Here is a 22,170-nt window from a genome sequence, read left to right as displayed (position 1 = left end):
GTGGCTCCCACTTCAGCAGAGAAGGGAGAGTCAGCTTGGCTACTCAGCAGCCTGTTCAGTAACCAATGATTAAGAAGGCATTCAGGGTTAGGGTGTGCCGGGTCTGACTGAGACAATTCTCAGCCTTGCTAGTCCACCAGCTTCCTGTACTTCTTCTTAAGGAGCAGAAAGGCCCAGACTTCCAATTCGGGGGCCTTGTCCGGCACTCACAGCAAGGGGCAGGGGATCAGCTGAGAGTGGGCAGGGACAACGTGCCCAGGAGCCAGGCCAGCGGCATAGCCTCACCTCCTAACTCCTACTCAGAGGGAAGGGGACCAGCCTGGGGCCTCCACAGCTTCACTTTTGGCTCTCTGCCAGGAATTTGCAGCACAAGGTGGGTCCTGAGCCTTGTCTGTCCCCAGATGGTAGTCCAAGCCCTACAATGAGGGTAAGCTGAAGGCAACCAGCCAGAGTGGTAGGCACTTCCATCATGAACATGTAAAAACATTTTCACACGTGTGCCATCTGTACAAAGATAGCATAGTCATGTGCACATATCTGTATGCAATGCACAATCATAAGTGTATATACATGTACATGCATGTACATATACAATACACAAAATTCACATGTGAAGATACACACATACATGTATGCACATAGGTTTATGAGAGCATGTTTATATATTTATATACACATGTCTATAGATGTACATGTGTGAATATATATATACATGTGTGCACATATGTATTAACACATGAGCATATATATATATAAACATACAGATAACACCCATGTGCATATACACACGTATACACAAATATATAGGCACCTCCCAGTGTGTATGCACAACATGCATACACAAACTCATACTTACACATATACACATTTGTGCATATGTACCACATATGTACATACACATCTATATATACATGTGTGCAACTGCTATATACACATAAACATGCCTATGTATCCCACATGTTTGTGTAACACTTGTGTACACATCTGTGTGACATATGAATGCATGTATGTATACTCACACATTCACACACATTACAGCCCGCTTCCCCCAAGGGTCCTGCCCCTTTCCCTCCTCCACACATCATCTTCTGCCTTATACCGGCTAAGCCCACTCAGTACTTCAGGTCCCCATTCACAGAGGCTGTGGACAGCGTATTGACCAGCCCGTGTTGGTCCCCAGACTTCTGGCAACGGTTTCTGATGAGCTTGTAGATGGCAAAGCAGGGGATGGTGAGGCTGGGCACCCCGGCCACGATGACCACCACCGCATATACCCAGTTGGGATATAGAACCTTCTGCAGTTTTGGAAACTCCTCCTGGGGAGAGATGCACAGTGAACAGATGGGGAAGAGGTCTGCAAATCCTCATGATCTCACCTTCCACCGCCCATGTGCCCCATTGCCTGCCTCTTTCCCCTCAGGTCTCCTCCCTCTCCACCCAGCCACTGCCTGGGCACTTACATAGTCAGGATCCCAGATGCTATACATGAGCTTTTTGTTGACCTCAACTACAAAAAAGAAAAGGAAGATGACCAGCATGATCAGTGGGCTGACCACTCTCCATGTCACTTGCCAGAAAATGTTGGGCTTGTGGCCGATCATGAACTCGATGTCCTTGTTGAACCTGCAGCAGAGGACAGAGGACAGGGTCACTGGTGGCATGAAGTCAGATGGCTGGCCAGTTTTCTCTATCTTGGACAATGGTTGTCATCTTGGGATATTGTGCCTTCCCTTCCCTTGATAAGGTCCTCTAACTTTGCAGGCAAAGATGTGCCTGAGTAGAGGAGTCCTAGGTTGTCAGCATCTACCACTCAAGCTTCTTAGAATCTCCACAGCACTCTGATAGGAGTTCATCACCAGAGGTCTCCTATCCTCACCCACTTTCTGTCATGGACAATGAGGACAGTGGGCCATCAGACTTGGCTCCCTCCTCAGCAGCCCTTGTGTAGTTAGGTGACGCCCACAAGACCTGTTCAAAGCCTGCTCTGTGGCAGAATCCCTTCAGCAGACAGGCATTTATTACGATCAGAATGAGACATATGGTGATGGCCTTTCTTCACATCCTTGGGCAATCACCTCCCCATGCTACTCACAGTGCTGTGGCATTCAGACCAGTGTGCATGTGCTAGCCACAACCATGTTTCAGTTGACACATTCCTTGTTGATGCCCCCAAACATCACAAAAGTCACATGGCAGGCCCTGTGCACCTCAGCCTCCACATTGCTTCCTCAGCCTATTAGAATCAGGTCTCCCTCGGGCTGATGTAACCTTGTCCATGTCCCATGTGGACTTTCATTTTTCAGTGACTTGAAATGGGTTTTCCAGAACAGGACCTCCAGCAAAGGGCTTACATCAACTTAATTTTAACAGCTACTGACAGATCATTCTAGAGTGGTTGAAATACAGCTTCTCCTGAAGATGTAGCTTCCCGAATCCCTGCCCAGCAATGGCAATGATGCCCTGAGATGTTGGGTCAAGCCTGAGTTTTAGATAGCTGCTGAGCCCACCTCCCCTCTAGAAGGGCCTAGTCACAATTCCAGAGGTACCCCTGATGTAGACCCCAAGTAGATGAATAGCACCATCTTGCCTCAGGACATGTGAAGTCCTTGTCCTACAGAGCCTGAGTCCTGCTGCCTTGCACGTATCCCCTCCCCTCCCCTCCCCCACTTCCCACCTTCTCCCTACCTTTGTTCTGGTCTCCTCTTGGGGCCCCAGACTGAAGGATATATATATATATATTTGTATAACCAGATGTGTCTGAATTTTCTTTTGCATGCTCTTTCTCCACACCCTAAGTTACTACAAGTCAGTTTCTAGTACACCTACAAATTCCTGTCTTTGCATAGGTATCAGCAGCTATTGGGAGTTAGAGGTTCTGCTTAGATTACTTTTAATAAGAAAGGAGGCATCACTTCAGCAAGGCTAACCCTTCATCCTCTTGCCTTTCTCCACCTCTTGAACCAAGTTCCAGGACTAGGCCAATGCCAGCCCACTCCTGTGAGGGAAGACTACATTCACTTGCACAATAGTGAAGGCTTTGTGCCATGGCATGCCTACCTCCCTCATCCCTACTGGGCTGGCCCAGTTTAGCAAGTATTCCGCAACTCAGCTTTTCTGCTGAAGATGGCCTGTTGCCACAGAGCTGCCCCTCCTACCTGTCCACTCCATACAGGTAGACGACAGCAAACATCTCACAAAAAGCGATGATTAACAGAGGGATGGAGCCAGCATAGCTGTCCAGGAGGGAGAGCCAGTACTGTCCCGAATTCAGTGTGAAAATGAAGGCGATGAGATATGTCCCCAAGCAGATGAGGCCTGTGGCCAGACAGGGAGCAGAGCTGTGGCTTCAAGGCTGCTCAACCCAGGGCTGCACCCACCACCACCATGAGGAACATAAGCAGGTCTCCCTTAGACAGTAGGCGTCACACATACCTGTCATCAGTTCTTTGGGCCACTTTTTAGGCATGAGATTGAGGTCCTGAAGGGGTACAGTCACACCCTCCATGTTCCCAAACATGGACGAGAGGCCCAGGCAGAAGAGCATGATAAAGAAGAGCACTGACCAGAGCGGGGACACGGGCATCTTCGTGATGGCTTCCGTGAAGACAATGAAGGCCAGGCCTGTGCCCTCCACACCCTGCAGCAACACACAAGGTCGTCTGAGCTCTCTGTCCCTCCCTTCCTCTCCCTCGACTGCTTCCCAGAGGCTGAAGGTAAATCCCTATTGTTGAAGACGCCATGCACTTTGGACACAGGACTCGGAGGAGTCCAGCTGGACATGACCTGAAAACCCCCTCCCCAAGGACCAGCTTTCACAGCACGGAAGGTACCGAGCAAGCTGCCAAGGGAGGAAAGCAAACCATGGTCCTCCTCAGCTTGTGAGCCACAGCTACAGGTTCAATGGCGGCATTCATCTCTTGGCATTAACCACCAGCTGTTGAACTGGACTGAAGGCCCGTTCAAAAGGGAAATCATGCCTGGCACTGGACTAAGCCAACTCCCCCAGACTAGTGACGTCATGGATCTAAAAGAAGAACCTATGCTACTTTACTAAACTGGCATACTTCCTAACTACATGCTAAGTATCTATCCTTATACCCACAGATAACTGTGGTCTTCACCTCTCTTCACTCAGAACTTCCCTTTGCGTCAGATAGAGACCCCTACAGAAAACAACAATTGACCAAAATGCAGGGAACAACTGATCTTGGGTACCCATCCCCAGTGTATGCATTTACAACACAACTCTGTACCCAAGGTTCAGGGAACATTATGAAAGAGGGGGCAGAAAGATGTAAGAGCCAGAGGACCAGGAAAACATCTGTGGTGTTGCCTTTTATGACAAGGAAGCAGTACCCATGACACCTGCCTAAACAAGACCCAAACAAGAACAACACCAATAGACATGCTAATGAGATGGGGGAAATCTAAATCTCACTTGAGGGGAGAGGGAAGGAGGCAGGCACCCCTAAACAAAGAGTTACAGGCAACTAAGGAATGCTGAGAGCAGGAGAATTAGAATTCCCCAAAGATAAGCCCCCTAGATACTTATCCAATACCAAGAGTATTGGAACAACCTGATCATCCCTGAAATAATATCTATACAAGCAACAGTAAATGGACTAAGCAGGTTGTATTAATATATATATATATACATGTATCTATTATATACACATACATATATATATATAATACAGATATGCTATACATACATGTATATAAAACAATCGAAGAAAAAGAGGCCATGAATCTGAGAAAGAATGAGGGGGAGCATGGGAAGGGTAGAAGGGAGGAGCAGGGGGTGATATAATTGATTTGAGAGGCTGGAGGAGTCAAGTCCTGCCAGTGCCAGGAGGGTCATGATTGGTTAACAGTGGCTCCTTCCTCCTGCCTGATTTTTAACTTCTGCCACTTCTGGGGGCAAGATGCTAACTGAGCAACCCCTGTGTATGACTCACAACGACCAAAGAGGATCCCTCCCCTTACCCACACCTACCTCCGAAAGGAAGGAGTTCATGTTACAGGTCTGGAACTTGAGCTGTGCGTAAGCCTCGGGATTGGTGGCGTTGCACCATTGTTGAAAGGCCTCGAAGTTCTCGGCGGTCACATTGCTCTCGGGCAGGTCAAACGCATTGATGAGAGTCAGGATGTTCCTGGGAGAGGTGAAAAGGCCGCTGTGCATCCTCCTTCCTCGGTGGGAGCTTCCCAAAGGCTGAACCGGCAAGGGTTGGGCAAAGAGGAGTGGGGTCTACGTGCACGCCCTCTGGGTACAGCCCAAGGTGCTAGGGTGGCAACTCACGTGTTGACACAGTCGTCAAAGCGCTCGGTGGCTCGGAAGCCAATGATGGAATAGACCACGGTGGCTGCATACACAGAGGTGAAGCCATTGATGATGGACACGATCACAGAGTCCCTCTCACAGTTGTTGCTGGGGACAAGAGTGGCGTCACCACAGGACAGCATAGCTGATTCACAGAGGAGGACGTGCATCCCCTGGCTGGGCGTCAGCACGCAGCACAGCAGAACCAGTGTGTCCAGGGCTAAGACTGGGTTCCTGAGTGCTCACTGATGACTGAAAGGCTACTGTGATATAGGAGAACCCAGGTCCTGTCACCTGGGCACATGTGGGCACTGAGAACTCAAAGTGACCAGAGGGCTGTGTCCTGACCCTGAACCAAGCTGCTGTCTTCTTTACTGTGTCCTAATCTTCCCACCCACGCAGAGCACGGTTATGGAGACCCTCTGAAAGCCCAGGATAACAAGAGTTGGAGATTCCCGGAATCAAATCCCACCTTAGGCCTGAGGCAAGCAGTCAGCCTCACAGAAGGGACAGGTCCTGACCTCTCACTACCAGGTGCAGAGTCCCCATGGGCAAGAGAAGGAGGCCAAGTCAGGTTCTCTACTGCTTGAAACTTATCTCCCAACCCAGGCCTCTTTAAAGATGAGGTTTTACTTATTTAAGCCATAGTGTTTTGTTTATAAGAGCAATTATGAATTAGTATTTATGAAAGCAATTCAGTCTATAGTCCCAAGGCTGGGAGAATCCAGGGCTGGGCGGGCTACCTGCCCGAGATAAAAAAGAGGAAAAGAGATCCTAGAATTTTCCAGATGGGACTTGACCATTCTGGCTGGCATTTGGGGCAGAGTAGAGCCACCCTGGCCATCTGGCCTTGCAGAGTCTGTGAGCCTCAGAAGGATGGATGCTCGCCCACAGCAAAGGGTGAAATGTCCTAGGGTCAGGTTCCAGATGTATTTCTGACCAGCTGAGAGCCCCGGTTTTATGCTCTGACACAGCACAGAGCTGCTCATTCCTGACTCTCAGGGTCATGGAAGATGTGGCCACAGCGTGGGGGGTGACCCAAGGCTTTGGCCCTGTTCAAACCCACACTGACTCCGATTGGATCCTCTGGAGTCCCGTCTGGAGACACTCAGCACACCCTGAACATACCCTGATCTTCTTACTCCGGTCTTCCAACCCCAACCCCCAACGCAGCCGTCATCACGCTGCCCGATGCTGTGTCAAAAGCAGAGCACACAAGCCACCAGAAACGTGCATGTCAAACTGCAGCACGAAACCCCACCCAAAAGGAAGACTGCCCCCAACACACAGACAAACACAGAAGTTGGCAAGGAAGGGAAACTGAGGCCACCCTGCACAGCCGGGGGGGGGGGGGACGACTTGTAGTGGTGCAGTGCTGTGGAGATCGGCCTGGTGGGTCCTGAGATGGCTGGTCATGAAGAGGCATGAGAGTGGCAGAGTGGCATGTCTCCTCCGAGGCATTCACCAGAGCACAGCAGCAGCACATGCGGCACCAGCACCATCACAATTATAAAAGTGGAAGCCAAGTCCCCGCAGGTGGATGGGTAAGCATAGTTTGGCTGTGGTCAACCAGCTACATCGGACCGTGGCACCAACACACTCTACGTCAGGGAAGCATCGGGGCAGTGAGAAACAGGATACCCACCCCATGCCACCAGTTCTACCCACAGGAAACACTCAAAGCAGGGGCGGAAACAGGGAATTGCTATCAGTGGAGTGTCTGCTCATGAACATGCTCTAGAACAAATAACGGTGATGACTCCACAACTGTGTGAGTGTACTAAGGTCATCGGACTCATGTGAGTGAACTCATGCACAAAATACAAATGGAATAAAAATGTCATAAGGAACCAACCTAGGCCCTCTGCATGTGTGTGACAGTTGTGTGACTTGGTCTGTAAGGCTCCTAGCACTGAGATCATGACCTGTCCCTGGCGCTTAGCTGGATTTTGGGAACCTGTTCCCTACGCTGGATTACCTAGCTCAGCCTTGATGCAGGGGGAGGAGCTTGGTCCTGCCTCAACTTGATATGTCATGCTTTTTTCAAGCCCATGGGAGGCCTGCCCCTGTCTGAGTGGAGACAGAGGAGGAGAGGGTGGATGGGGAGGGGGTAAGGGAATGGGAAGAGAGGAGGGAGGGGAAACTGTGGTTAGTGTGTAAAATAAAGGAAAAAAAACATTAATTAAAAAAAAAAAGAAGAAGAAAAACCTGCCTAATAGAGTATGTGGTTTCAGAGTTAAGAATTCTCCAGTGCTGTCAGGCCAGAATTTAAAGTATACACACGTGTAGTATCTGTCTGCAGCCCAGTGTTCTGTATTTCATGTGACCTATAACAATCTACTGACTGATTATTTACACATATGTGAGAGGGAACAGTCCTCTCGGTCTCTGTGATGAGTTAACAGTTGACATTTTGAGCCTGGCTGCTACAAACTGACAGAACTGTAAAAAAAAAAAAAATGTCATAAAAATAATTCACCTTTGCCCTGGAGGAGGTGGGATTGGGGGGTGGGCTGAGGGGAAGGGGAGGGGTGGGAAGGGGGAGAACAGGAGAACCCGTGGCTGATATGTAGAACTGAATGGTATTGTAAAATAAAATAAAAGGGAAAAAAAAGAAAAAAAGAATAATTCACCCACAGATTCCCCTCAGGCTCCACCTGGAGCGGCACTTCCAGGGTTACCTTCTAGAACATTCTCGGTGGCACCGGAGGAGGCCTTCTGAAGCCTGGGACCCATCAGTCAGTGACTAAAAGGCATGGTCCGGATGGAACACCTCCCCATCCACTCAACTCCAGCACATCCTCTGAAGGGCCTGCGCTCCCAGACCACAGGGACCACGCCCTCCAAGAAGAGATTCTCCCAGTGTCATCCCTGTTGCAGACCTGCCCTTACTGTCAGGCCCTGTCTCTGCTCTACCTCTGTCTGATGCCTGAGTCTCTCCTTGGGCTTGCCTACCCTGAGCCTATGAAGTTCTATTTGATCTACCAGATCCTCCACCCACTCCCTGCCCAGCTCTGGCGGTTCTCTCTTGGGCTTATCACCCCAAACCACCTGACTACACTGCTTTCCCTGACCCACTGCTGGTCACAGAGGACAGGTCTGGTTGCACCAAGCCAGGCTGGTGCTCGCTAAGCCTTTTTGGAAGACAATAAACAGCACCTACATCCTCCCTGGATGTTGGGGGTTCTTCATAGCTTAGGACCCTTCCAGAAGGTGTCAGGAAGGGATGCATGGCTGAAGCTGGCAGGGTCACAGCCTTCAGGATCTGACCTGGGTTCAGGGTGGGCTTTGAGGGCACCGATATACCTGGGGTCTGGAGTCCTGAGGCAGGCTGGGAACAATGTGGGCATCAAGTTGGGAGTGGAGGAGGGAGCATGCTAGACCAAGCAGCAGAGATCATCCAGGGACCCAACCAGGGGAGAGCCTCTCAAAGCCTGTACCTGCTTTTCCTGCCAGCCCTGTTCTGTGCTTAGACAGGACTGGTCAGAGGACAACTGCTGAGTCACACTGGCCAACACCGGTGCTGGGTGCTGGGTGCTGGGCTTTGGAAGGCACCTTCCTTCTTTTCCTTCTTAACTGCACAGCAGAATTCCTCAGGCTCTGATGGGGAAACTGAGACTCCAGCACCAAGTGCTCCTAGGGGCCCCACGACCCCTATCCCCGAGGGCCCTCCCTCCAACTCCATACTCACTGCACAGGGTTGTAGCTGGAGAAGGAGATGAGGCCTCCAAAGGCCAGTGAGAAGGAGTAGAAGACCTGAGCACCTGCATCCAGCCACGTGTTCGGGTTGGCCAGCTCTGTAATCTGCATACAGGGACTCAGCTGTGACTACAGGGACCAGGCCATACCCTCCACTAGGGAAGAAGTGAGCCCCTTCCCCAGCAGTGGATATCATTCTACACAGAGGAAAAAAGTCAAGCCACCCAACAATCCTCACCCAGGGTACATATGTTAATGGCCCACGAGTAGGCTGACCCCTTGCCAGGCCCTTTTGAGCCAGGGCATTGGCCTGGGCGTCAGGCAATTGGCTATCACCATATAGAAAGGAGCTGTCTTGAAGCCAAGAGAATGAAGCGTGGACTTCTTCCACGGGTTCTGAAGCCCTGGGGTAGTCTGCCGGTTGATGGCAGAGACTCACATTGGGTGTGAAGAGGAAGACAATGCCATTGGTGGCACCCTTCAGAGTCAAGCCACGGATGAGAAAGATGGTCAGCACAATGTAGGGCAGAGTGGAGGTGATGTACACAGCCTGTGAGGGAGAGCAGAGTAGGGAGACACCACGTGGGATATAGTCAGAGGTCAGACACGGAAAACAAGGCAGACCTTCTCCCTGCCAAGGTCACCCCAACTCAGTGCAGGGGAGACTGGGCCTCACTCTTCCACTTCCCAGTTTCTCTTACTATCTGATTCAACTGGAGAGAGATCTTGGATTAATCTTAGATTTTACAGTGTGTGCCTGAAAGGCATCTCAGACAGCACAGAATCAACTGGCCTCCAACTTAGGCCTCGTGTGTGTAAGGAGAGACGACCCTCAAGATTGGTGGCAAGAGGCTGCATGCTCAGCTGCACACTGTACCTTTCCAGTGGTCTCGATGCCACGAATAATACACACGTACAGCACACTCCAGGCACATGTCAGGCAGAGCAGGATCCACCACTGGATGGAGCCTGAATCACTGATGGAAGTGGAGATGTTGAGAGTCTCTCGGTACCAGAAGTAGTCCACAGGAGAACTCTTGGCACACTCTTCCACAAAGCCTGTGGAAGCAGATGAGCACACACATCAAGCTGTGGGTCAAAAGCGGGGACAAGCCAGGAATAAACCAAAGAAAATGACTGCAGGAAACATTAAGTGGCAGACACCTAGCCAGTGTCTGAAGCATTCACAACAGGAATACACTTGTGCACATAAATATAACTTCACATATACACATAGGAACTCATGAACACACACACACACACACACACACACACACACACACACACACACCTGTATCCACATGCCACACACTCTCATATATGTGCATATACACACCTGTTTGTACATAGGTGCTCATCTATGTGAAGTCTGCTAAGAGACACTGTTGGGCTCTGGTGTGGGCCCAGGCCTCTGAGGACTAGCTCCTCCCTGACTCCTGGAAGAAGACCCCTATCACCACTGAAGCAGCAGATGGTCTTTGGGACTCTGTGGCCATGGCCATGCTCATTAAATCTAACTCCATGTTATCTCATATTGCCATGGGCACCTCAAAGAACCAACTGGGGCTCTCCTGTAAGAAACCAACCAAGATCCTGGGGAGGGCTTGTCCTTTGACCAAAAGGAGCCCATTCTGAGGGTTCCTGTGAATCCTCAGAACTACTCTGTGGCAGTCAGGACAATGGTTACCAAACAGGCTGCTCATGTCCCTCTACAGCTGTGTGTATCTCTGTGAGCCAAACATGTCCCATAGATCACGGGCAAAGATCTGTGTCTCTTTGTCTCCAGAGGAGAGGGGCCTGATAAGGTAGGGGTGGCAAAGGACACTTGTGGCAGAGGGGCCTCTTTGTGCAGAGACCCAGGGAGCATGCTGAAGGGAAGCAGAAGGTCTCCTACAGGGACCTGTACCCTGGCTGGTGACTTGGAGCCACCTGCACACAGTCCCATGGCTCTTCTCCTGATGGCCTCAGACATATGACCAGTGTGAGACATAGGACATCACCATGTCTAAGGCTTTCTTCTTGGACTGTGGATTTCAGTTTTGTTTTGTTGTGAGAGGGTCTCACAGTGAAGCCCATACTAGCCTGGAACTCACAGTGTAGGTCATACTGACCTCAAACTGTAGCAATCCTTTTACCTCAGTCTCCCAAATGTTGAGGTAATAGGAATACGTGTGTGTGTGTGTGTGTGTGTGTGTGTGTGTGTGTGTGTGTGTGTGTGTGTGTATACAAGTGAATGTATGTTCACATGTGTACAGGTTCAGGTGTGTGAAGGTTTACACACCTTGAACACACACAAAATTGATTCAGAGATCAGTTTTGAGTGTCATTCCTCAGGAGCTATCCATCTTATTTTTTGAAACAGGAGTTTCTCACTGAGACCTGGGCTCACTAATTTAGGACTAGACTGGATGGCCAGCAAGGCCTTAGAATCCTCCTGTCTCTGCTTTCCCAGCTCACTGGTATTACAGGTGACACGTGCTTGGCTTTTTTATATGGGTTCTTGGTATTGAACTCAGGTCCTCATGCTTTTATGGTAAACACTTTAAACTGACTACACTATCTCCCTAGCCCCTACAACATGAATTTTTATATATTCTGTTACCTTAGAGATGCTCTGGTTTTTGCTAACTCTGGTCTCTAAACATTCAGTTCTTACAAAATGAAAGGATATCTGGTCACAAGGTATGATTTCTTCCATTCTATAAGCTACAGCATGTCAGATGGTGTGGCTGCACTCCCACTGGGCTACACCTGGCCTGGCTCCAGAGAGGAGCACCTAGTCCTAATCTGTCTTTGGTTTAGCAGACACCTTTTGTTTCTCTTGTTGCCCTGTGTGAATCTTGTCTCAGAGTCTGCCAAGTATACAAAGGCCTATGCAAAACTTGGTTCAGGAAACCCGGAAAACTGTGGTACCTGATGAATTTGTACTTGGCACTGTATTTTTGGGAGCTTCTTTCATGTTGTTTTGAACATGTGGAAATCAACTGGCTAAAGTGTAAATATAGAGAAAAAATAAAATAGCCTTGGGCAAAGGGAAAGTGTTTCAGTTCTTAGAGACTTGGATCTCCCTGCATCCTCAAAAGGCTAAATTCATTCTTAAGATGCCTCTGATTTTTCTTTCCACAGATCCACATGAACCCACACACCATGCTGCGACACTTTGAGACAAGATGGGACAGAGATGGGGATGGCATTTGCATTCCACTGTCTAGGGCCAAGGGCTCACCTGTCCGGTTGTCGTTGAGTGGACACTCACTCCATGGTAGAGGCTCTTGAAAGGAGTTGAAGAAATACCACATGACCCAGGCGATGATGGTGTTGTAGTACAGGCCCACCATGAAGGATGTGAACATGGAGGCAATGCCTGTGGGGAGGGATGTCACTGTGGAGGGCGCACAGGTATCTCTAGCAGGTGAGTGCATGGATACCCATCTATGCTGTCCCACCCCAGGGACACAGTAGGACCTGGGGAGGGGGCTGCTCCCCAGCCTGCAGAGCAGATACAGCCCAGCCGGGACCTAGAAGTGTGACACCACTGGTATACCTGGCTCTCAGAGTGAGCTCAAGTTCCCAGCACTCTGCACCCTTGCCTGCTCTACCTGTGGCCCCTAGAGATGTATCCAGGCAAGTAGTCACAGAACCCTTGCAAACAGCTTTTTGACAATTTCAGTGCGGGTGGATCTGACTCAGGGAGGCCACTTGACCCGGGAAAATCTCTGCCAAGAACTAGTGAGAGAAGCAAGCAGAGACCGTAGTGGGCAACAGCTCAGCATCTGGGACAACGGGCTGACCTCTAAGCAGTTCATGAACTTGCTTTTTTGATTGTGAAACTAAAATCCAAGTATGTGTGAAAAGAAGGAGAAAAAGAAGGGAAAGGAGGAGGGGAAGTGTAAGAGCCAGAGACTCGGGGCGTGGGTGGAATGAGAGGGGCAGGAAGGGCCTGACATCAGTGGCCTCTGTGTGCAATGGGCTGTCCAGCACTGGGCCTCTGGGATAAACACATCTGAACTCTCTGTCCATGGACCCTGCCCTCCTCTTCCCTGGCTGGAGAGCCCACACCACTGAGCTGCATTCTGAGCTCTCAGTGAGCCATGTCCTCTTAATGAGACCGTCCCCAAGCCAGAGTTTGTAAATGAGTGACCACATCTGGGTTGGGGGCAGTAGTGGGCGTCCTTGCTGAGTGTGCAGGAGTGGACAGAGCAGGCTACCAGCTCCACCTTCTGGCCCTGGAGGTTTTTGCTCTAGGAAAAAACGGGATTAACTGCTCTCACCTAGCATCTAGATCTTCCTTGTGCTCTGGGCTGTGGGAACTCAGGCGACCTCTGCTGGCCTGTCTATTTCCTGAGGACCATGAGTAGCCTGGCCTAGATGCTGCAACCTGGACTCCCATGGATTCTAGTGAAGGGTTCCTGAGGGTCTCTGTTAGAAAAAGAGCTTGGAACTGATTGTGAAAGCTAAGGAGGAACTAGACTGGTCCTGTAAACCCCAGGCCAGCTGGAAGCACTGATACACACCTACGCCCTTCAGAGCTGGGTGGATGGAGCTCCACACGCCCACACTGCCCTTACGTAGCCGCTGGCCAATGGCAAACTCCAGGTGCAGCAAGGGAATCCCCTCCAGGACCAGAAGGATGAGAAACGGGATCATGAAGGCTCCTGGATGGGAAGAAGCAGGACATGTCATTACAGGTCAGGACACCACCTGGGGACAGGCGCTTCAAAACCTTTGTTCTAACGATTAGTTGCCACCAACACCCCTGTGGCACTTGAACAGGGCTGGTATGCAATGGTTAGCCGTGTGAGTGGAGCCACAGCAGACTTCACAGCTTGGAAGGATCCCTTAGGTGAACGGTCTCCACTGCTTCCTCACATGTGTTAACACTCCCTGCTGGTCTGAAGAACTGAGCATGTGACAGTGCCACCCTGCTCACTGACAGTAACCCAAAGACACATAGGTGTCTACTGGCTGAGGATGAGTTGGCCCCAGGCCCCTCACTGACCAGAGCCTTGGGAACAGAGGAACAGAGTTACAACCTCTGAGATTAGCTGCTGTGGGGATGGTGTGTCACTACACAGTCAACTAACGCTAAATAGGCTGTCCGCAGCATGAGAAGGGATGTCTTCACTGGTGATGGTGGAGAACCAGGAGAAGCAAGCACCTTTTGGCTTAGAGCAGGCCCGTTACTGGCGTGTGTTCTCTACTTCAAAGTATAGTGAGTACAATGATGGTCTCAATAACCGGCGACTTTGCCCTCATCTGTGCAAACCCTACAGGCCTACCAGTTCTAATGTCAGGAAGTGTGTCTCTTCTGTGCTGAAAGAATCTTCAGTGGCATCCTGTGTACTAATTATATTTCTATAAGAACTATGTTAATGTCTCATTGCGCTTTAATGAGAACAGAAGGTTCTGTAGTTCGACAGTGTAATGTGAGCAGCTACCAGACCCGTCTCGACCACCATGTTAATACATAGTATACATTGTATTGAGCCTAGAGAGGAGGTTCAGAGGATATTGAGCACTTGTTGCTCTTGCAACAGCTTTCTTCAGTTCCTAGCATCCACGTGGTGGCTTACAACCATCTGTAACTATAGTTACAGGGGATCTGATGCTTTCTTCTGACCTCCATGGGCACCAGGCATGCACATGACACACAAACATAATGTAGGTGAATGCTCATATACACACAGAGTAACTGAGTAAATCTAAAAAGAGAGAAAAGAACTGAGCATGGTGAAGAGCTGAGCATGGTGGCACATGCCTTTAATCCTAACAGGTGGATCTCTATGAGTTCTAGGCTAGCCTGGTCTACGTAGTGACTTCCAAAACAGCCAGGACTATGTAGAGACCTTGCCTCAAAAGAGAGAGAGAAAGAGAAAGGGAGTGAGAGGGGAGGGAGGGATGGAGGGAGAGAAAGAAAGAAAAAGAATGAAAACAACCACCACTATCAACAGAGTTGAGAAGACAACCTGTGGAATAGGAAAAGTATTTGCAAACTACAAGTCCATCGAGGTATTAAATTTCTCAGAATATTTAGAGGACAAAACTCAAACAAAATCCAACTTAAAAATGTCCACAAACCCCCAAGAGATATTGACCCAGAGAAGACACACAGATTCTAATAACACTTGAGAAGATGTTCACATCACTCAGCATGCAGAGAATGTTAAGTCGGAATTATGAGATACTACTTCACACTACAAAAGCAGAAAAGAAAATTATAAGCTCATGCAGAGGGGGAGACTAGAGCCCTCAGTACTGTTGGTGAGAAAGCAGAACAGTACAACCATCATGGAAAGCAATAGGGTCATTCCTGGAAAAAAATTAGACATAGAACCACCACATGACCCAGCAATTCCATTTCTAGGAACCCAAGAGAAAGCAGGGCCCCAACGAGATGTTCGATGCCTGTATTCACAGCAGCACCATTCGGTGGCTGAGTGAATAAACACATCGTGACCCATCCGTACAGTGAGATTTCAACACAGGGATGAAGATGGGGGATTTTGTTGAGTTAGGCAAAAGCCAGTCACCAAAAGCCCAAATGGTCTACCATACAGGTCCCTGGAGATGACATGTTCACAGAAACCATAGAACGGAGGTTGCCGGGGCAGGAAGCAGTATGGGGTGGTGATAACAAGGACATTTTCAGTTGGAGAGGATGAGAGTTCCAGAGATAGACAGTAGTGATACTGTACACTCAGATGTACTTAAAGCCACTGAACAAGATGTTTAAAAATGGCAAAGAGGTACATTTTAAGAAACATCTTTTTCTCACACAGGGAAGCTGAGAGCAGAAAACGCATGAAGCCCTCTCTATACCTACAGTGGCAAGCTTCCCATCACAATTCCCTCTCACCTGAGGGACACTTTAGCTATCACATTTGACCTCGGATTTTGAGTTGTTAAGAATTATCCTTTGAAGTATGCTGCTGTGTGGCCATTTGGAAACGGTGGTAGGCCGGTGCTGGGACTGAACCAGACAGAAGATGACCTATCCCAGAACGTGCCTCATGACAACGGACAGACTAAACAGTTAAGCACTTGGGCACTGTTTTAAAATAAGGATAGACATGTGCTGCCCTACGGAAAGTACAGCGTCCGTGAAGGCCAGGTTTCATCTTTGCACGTATCTTGTAGGAAAGCCAGCACCAGACTGCTGCTGATGGGGAAGAGGTAGCAGGAGCTCTGGAGAAATCACCAGGCTTAGGAGAATTTTCATATGCATTTACTCCCAACATCATCACATTCCTTCTTTTTAGAAGAACACAGGGAGAGAATTGAGGCTGAGAATCACCACTGCTTCTATTGAAGGTCTCGGTGAGGCTCTCTGGGGACAAAGCTCAAGCTGAAGCCACGGCCTAAGAACCCAGAGTCGAGAACAGCCTGGACTCCCCTCAACACTTAAGAGCCTCTAGCCACTGACCTGGGATCCTGCCCTGCTAGAACTCATGGCAGTCTCTGGGAAAGGTCCAGAGAAAAAAGCTGTGAGCCCACCACGGTCCCATACATGTCATATCCCTTCGTGCCCAGGTGTCTCTGGCACAGACTCCAGGGCCTGTCACAGAAGAACACGAAGACATCACAACATCCCAACACCACTCAAGATGCAGCCTTATCTCTGCCAGGCCAGGGCACCATCATCTGTTGTATGATACTTTGTGTTCTGACAAATAAAGCTTGCCTGGAGATCAGAGGGCAGAGCTAGCCACTAGTTAAGCATAGAGGTCAGGCAGTGGTGGCACACACCCACCACCTAGCACTTGGGATGAAGAAACAGGAAGATCAGAAGTTCAAGGTCACCCTGGGCTACATGAGATTGAAACCAGTCTAAAAGAGGAATAGAGCCAGGCGGTGGTGGCTCAAGCCTTTGATCCCAGCATGTGGGAGGTGGAGACAAAAATATAAGGTGGGTGGAGACAGGATCTCCCCCCATTCAGTCTGAAGATTTGTAGAGACAGGATCCCCTATTCAGTCTGAGATTAGAAGTAAGAAATCTCTTATGGCTGCTGCTCTGCTTCTCTGATCTTTTAGCTTTCACCCTCGAAATTTGACTCTGGGTTTTTATTGTTAAGACTAATTAGGATTGTGCTTCAATCATCCCACCTCACAGAGATAGGAAGAGACAGAGACATAGAAAGTCAAGGAAAGAGGCAGAAAGGGGCAGAGAGGGACAGAGGGAAGGAAGTACATGAGAAGGGACAGAAACAAAGAGACTAGGGCAAACAGAGAGGCAAGGAAAGACAGAAGGAAACAAGGGGAGAGAGATGAGAGACAGAGAGACACAGAGAATCAGAGACAGATGAGAGACAAGATGAGGCAGAGACAGGAGAAGCAGACACAGGGAGAAACAGACAGGGATGGAGAAAAGAGAGGGAGATGTTCTCCTTCTCTGCAGGCCCTGGGGCTGACCAAGTAAGTAAACCCAGGATGGTAGGCCAGCACTTGCTTTAGCTGTGCCCCACACAGGGGAGCCAGCACGTGGGGGTGGGTCAGATGATGATAGTCTGGAGGTTCCTGGGGTGGGGCCCAAATGGTGTTCCCAGCTCAGAGCAGCAAGTCTGATACAAGACCTGGGCTTCTGTGGAAGGCGACAGAGTCCCAGCCCTGGACAGGATCTTCATCTCTGAGCTAATGCGCCACCTCTCCGCAGGTGTGGGGGCAGAGGAAGTAGATACAGGCATTGGACAGGAGGAAGCTGGGGCTCCAGGATGGAGCACCAAAGACTAATGTCCAAAGGTCTCCAGAGATAAGGCCTTTGGTGCTGCCCGGAGTCCTTGGCATTTGCTGTTTACACAGAGAGAAACGCCAGTGGAGATCATAGCAAAGTGGGGCTGAAAGGAGACGGAATGTGCAGCCTGAAGAAGGCCCAGTTCTGTCTTAGTCATGAGTGGAAAGAGGAGTAAGGGGAGAGGAGAGGGGAGGAGGGGAGGGGCTGGAAGGGGGGAGGCAAGTGCTGCAGGTGGAGTCCACCCTGTTCTCTTTTTCCAGCAGCGGTGTGTGCTGCACACACTTGCACCTGGCTGTACACAAGCTCATCAGGACTAGACAGGGGGTCATGGGCTCACGGTGGAGAATCACTGGAGGATGCATGGAGAAGGCTGGGAACATTCTGTGGGGGCCAACCTGGTCCTTGGAAGGAAGGCAGCATCTGGGCCAGCACCCATGTCACCCAACATGGACACAGAACGAGAGTGGTGGCCTCCCAGTGGCCCAAGGCTTGTAGCCAGGGCCGGGACATAGATGGACAACCATGTCCAGGGTATCCTGGGTAGATATGGTAACTTCCATGTGCAAAAAAGTAGTACTAGGGCCCAGCTGACCAAGGCTAGCCCATTCTTCTGCATGTGACTGGCCCAGTGATCTCCTTGGGTTTGCCAAGTACAGCCCCCAAGTAGGCTCAGTGTTGGAGACAGCCTTAGTATCCCCCATCACGTTCCTTCCGTTTCACACATGTGAGCACTAGGACCGAGATGCAGTGCCAGTGGCCGAGGAGGCTGATCCTGGACTGCTGTGTGTCTACACTACCTTTGAGTACACGGTCCTCAGGAAAAGGACTCAAAGCAAGTCCATCCCACCCAGGTTCACTATGGAAGTTGGTGACTGGCCTGTGTAATTTTTGGTGGACAGACTGAGTTCCCAAGAGTAAAGCTGCAGAGGAGGCAGGGATGCCGGCTTCTCGTGTCTGCTCAGCTTCAGTGGTCCATACTGAGCTGGAAGTTTGTGTCGCTAACAAACCTGAGAACTATCAGGAGGCAGGATATCGGGGTATGCGGTCTAAGAGTATTGGATCCCCAGGGACACCACCCAGGTCCATTGTCCCCTTGTTTACTCATACCTGTCATGGTCTCTTGTCCCCCAAGAGCTTGTGGGAAACCCTTAGTTCTCTAAATCTATTTAAGCTTCCTCTGGAGGCTAGATGAGGCTAGCCTCACCTACAGGCCTTCTTTGCCAGGGTCCAGAGTTTCAGGTAAGAAAAAAAAACCTTGTGATAGTACTGCTTGTGAGAAGTCATAGGAACAAGAAGCCAGCCCTCAGGTCAGGAGGACCATGTCTGGGTCCTGCTCTTCTGAGTCCACCTATCCCAAACACACACTTCCCTTCCTTCTGGGTAGTTGTCTGGCCTATGGAGGATGTGGGCAACACAGGCCAGAGCAACCCAAAGACACATGGCTCCTCCAAGAGGTGTTCTCCCCCACTTTACCTGAGCTGCCTCTCTGAAACCTAAGCCCAGGCCCTCCAGGAAGTAAAAGCTCAGAGCAGTGTGACCAAGGAACCGAGGCCATGGCCAGAGCCTTCTCAGCACATCCCCTCCTGTCTTCCCAGGGTTGGCACGGAGGTCTACAGTACTGCCTGATCCACAGACCACTGCACACACACCTACAGGGGCAGCACCACAGCCCCAAGGTCCCCAGGGCATTGTTAGCTCGGAGACGAGATGATCTCAGGTGTTGGGAATCCCCATGAGATTCCCACAGAAGCCTGGACCTTAGACACAGCTCTTTTGTGGAAATCCTGAACAATTCCTTGTGAGGCAGGCTCAGCCCAGCCCTTCTCTCCTAGACACAGAACTGACAAACCTGTGCTTGTCTCCTACCCTCCGTTCATGTGGCACCTCCACATCCCTGCAGAGCTGGGGAATGTAGGGGAGCCTGAGGGTGCCCTGCCTGGGTGGAAGTTGGAGGAAGGCCAGGGTCTGTTTTTCTGACCTGAAACTGCTTGCTGTGGGGGTCTCTATATCCAAATCAGGTCCTAGGAAAGTAGAGGGGATCCAAGGACAGGAGGTTGGAAAGCCTTGGGCCAGTTTTGTTTAGGTCAACTGGATAGCAAAACCTGGGACTGTCTGCTCTCTCATTTGCTGCGGAGCCTGGCCTGAGTGAAAGGTCCTGGCAGAGTCATGAACAGCCAGCCTACACATCTCCACAGCAGCACAATGGCTGTGACAACTTCCCATCACAATGCCAGTGTGTATCCACACAAACTGGAAGTCAAGAAAGCTCCTGAGTCAGAGAATCCCGCTTAAGAGAAGAATACCTGGAACCCCACCTGTGGCACACCCCAGGCCCTGCAGAGCCAGTTTCTACAGCGCCAGGCCTGCCCATACCACCACTGACAGTACCACCTTAGGAAGGCAGAGCCTGGGCTCCGGGTGAGGAGGCAGAAGCTCCTCTGAACGCTCAAGGGTGTTTGCGAGTTTGTGGAGTGTGTGTGTGTGTGTGTGTGTGTGTGTGTGTGTTTCCTAGGTGCAGCAGCCCTTGTGGGGCTGGGGGTTTAAAAGTCTGGAGTACCAACTGGCAGGAGCTTCTGTGATGTAGGAGCCTATGGGGCAGCTATACCTGTGGTCTCTGTGCCCCAGCGGTGCCCTCCTGAGTCACCGGGAAGTGTGCTGTGGACCACCTCCAGTGGAACAAGGGTCTGGGTCTCTCTGAAAGGGAGGTGCCGCTGGGGAATCATGGGGCCTGGCTGGGGAAGCCAATGTTCTTTTAAAGGCTGCCACACAAGCCGAGGCTTGTGAGTCACTGAGTGCGGCAGCGCTGCTTGGTGTATGCTGGTCCAGGACCAGCCAGGAGTCCAACAAGACAGGCTCCATCCATGCCCACTGTCCTCTGAGGGTCATCCTTTGGATCCCAGCTCTCCCTCCTCCAACTGGACCATACAGTAACCTCCTGCAAAGTGGGTGAGTGTTCGATCCTCAGGGAGGGGTGTCAACTCAAGGAACTAGCCATACCATCCTCATCTCCAGGGGGAGACTATTCCCACATAAACCACCCAATTCACATGGTGAAGGAGGCACACATGTCTCTCATTAACGTGAGACCATTGTCCTACCTCTTCCTTCCCTGTCTGTGACCCTCTTAGGTGCTGAATCCTGGAAAATGTCCATCCTGTATCCTTGGTCCATGTTGTTAGTCTTGGGCTCCTACATTAGCCTCAACCCATACCACACCCACGCCCCAACCTGGGTCCCGGCTCCTACCTCCTCCATGGCTCTGGCAGAGGTAGGGAAAGCGCCACACGTTGCCCAGCCCCACGCAGAAACCCACACAGGTGAGCATGTACTGGGCCTTGTTGTCCCATTTGGGTCGGGAGTCGGCCTCTTCCTTTTCAATGACCTCTAATTCATCCAGAGACGGAATCCGGTCCTCCAGGCCAGGGTTGGGCAGCACAAGCCTCACCATGGTGGTCGCTGGGTTAGGCCTGGCACACACAGGCAGTTCAGCAGCCAGAGGGCAAGTGGTGGTGGCCAGGAGCCCTGGCTCTTTATAGAGAACCTTTGGCACCTCACCCCAAGCACCTGGGCCGAAAGGAGGCGTCAGCAGATCCACAGGGTGCGTCCGCAGTGCTGTTAATGCCTTATCTGCAGAGGCACCCAGCCCAACCAGCTAAGCCACCCCACTCCAAACACCGACAGGAGGTCCTGTTGAAGGTCTGACCACCCCTCCCCCTATACAAACCCAGACGTAGACCAGGGTGGGGTGTGGAGGGGGCAGTGCCAGACCCACTCCCCAGGAAAATCAAATAGCTGGTGTCTGTTGCGGTCCTGTGCTGACCAGCAGGATGCTGGTTCTCCCCAGACTATCGGAGCTCCCAGAAATCTGTTCCACCTATAGAAAGCTGAGCAGGGCCTTGCCCACCCCGTCATTTTTCCTGAAGGTGGCTGAAGGCTTGTTCAGTAGCTGCTGCTCACATGAAGTGCCACAGTACGGCTTGGGTTCCTCCAGGCACAGCTCTGGGCTCCAAATGCTCCTCAGAGGACCCATGGCTAACCCCAGCATCTGGAGCCCTGCAGGGTTTCCGTTCTTCCAGGGAGCACTTAGAGGATGAGGAGATTGCTTGCGCTGATGCCAGGCAACGATGGCGAAGAGGCCCTGTCCCCAGCAGCGCAGCCAGCTGGAGAGATACAGAGGAGCCAGTATCTCATCTAGGATAGCCACCAGGTGCCAGGGAAGGTTGAGGGTAACGGGCCTTACTCGGTCTTTGAGGCTAGAAAGCCAAGGAGAAGTTCCCAGGGGTTATGTCTAAACTAAGACAGAAGCAGAGACAGGGTTCATGCCATGCTAGCTTTGCAGGGTAGGATTTGGGTGGGGTATGCTCTCTGTCCGGAATACCTCCCCTCGGCCTCCCCTGCCTACCCATGACTTGCCCACCCCTGG

The 22,170-nt window shown here is 50.8% G+C and overlaps 1 protein-coding gene across 1 annotated transcript; it reads right to left on the bottom strand.

Annotated features, from left to right (window-relative positions):
• Nucleotides 1-736: 736 nt before the first annotated feature.
• On the bottom strand, nucleotides 737-21,282 carry Slc6a19 (solute carrier family 6 member 19). Its single transcript, XM_028873658.2, has 12 exons — nucleotides 20,994-21,282; nucleotides 13,534-13,674; nucleotides 12,246-12,383; nucleotides 9,897-10,078; nucleotides 9,459-9,569; nucleotides 9,012-9,124; nucleotides 5,300-5,428; nucleotides 4,997-5,153; nucleotides 3,433-3,637; nucleotides 3,156-3,315; nucleotides 1,461-1,623; nucleotides 737-1,316 (listed from the first exon to the last, which is right to left on the bottom strand). Exons 1-12 carry the CDS (start codon nucleotides 21,193-21,195, stop codon nucleotides 1,113-1,115), a joined length of 1,905 nt encoding a protein of 634 aa, XP_028729491.1. The 5' UTR covers nucleotides 21,196-21,282; the 3' UTR covers nucleotides 737-1,112.
• Nucleotides 21,283-22,170: the final 888 nt, after the last annotated feature.

Source organism: Peromyscus leucopus, chromosome 19, assembly GCF_004664715.2.
Source record: "Peromyscus leucopus breed LL Stock chromosome 19, UCI_PerLeu_2.1, whole genome shotgun sequence".
Lineage (NCBI taxonomy): Eukaryota > Metazoa > Chordata > Mammalia > Rodentia > Cricetidae > Peromyscus > Peromyscus leucopus.
This window is presented reverse-complemented; position numbering and strand designations above follow the sequence as displayed.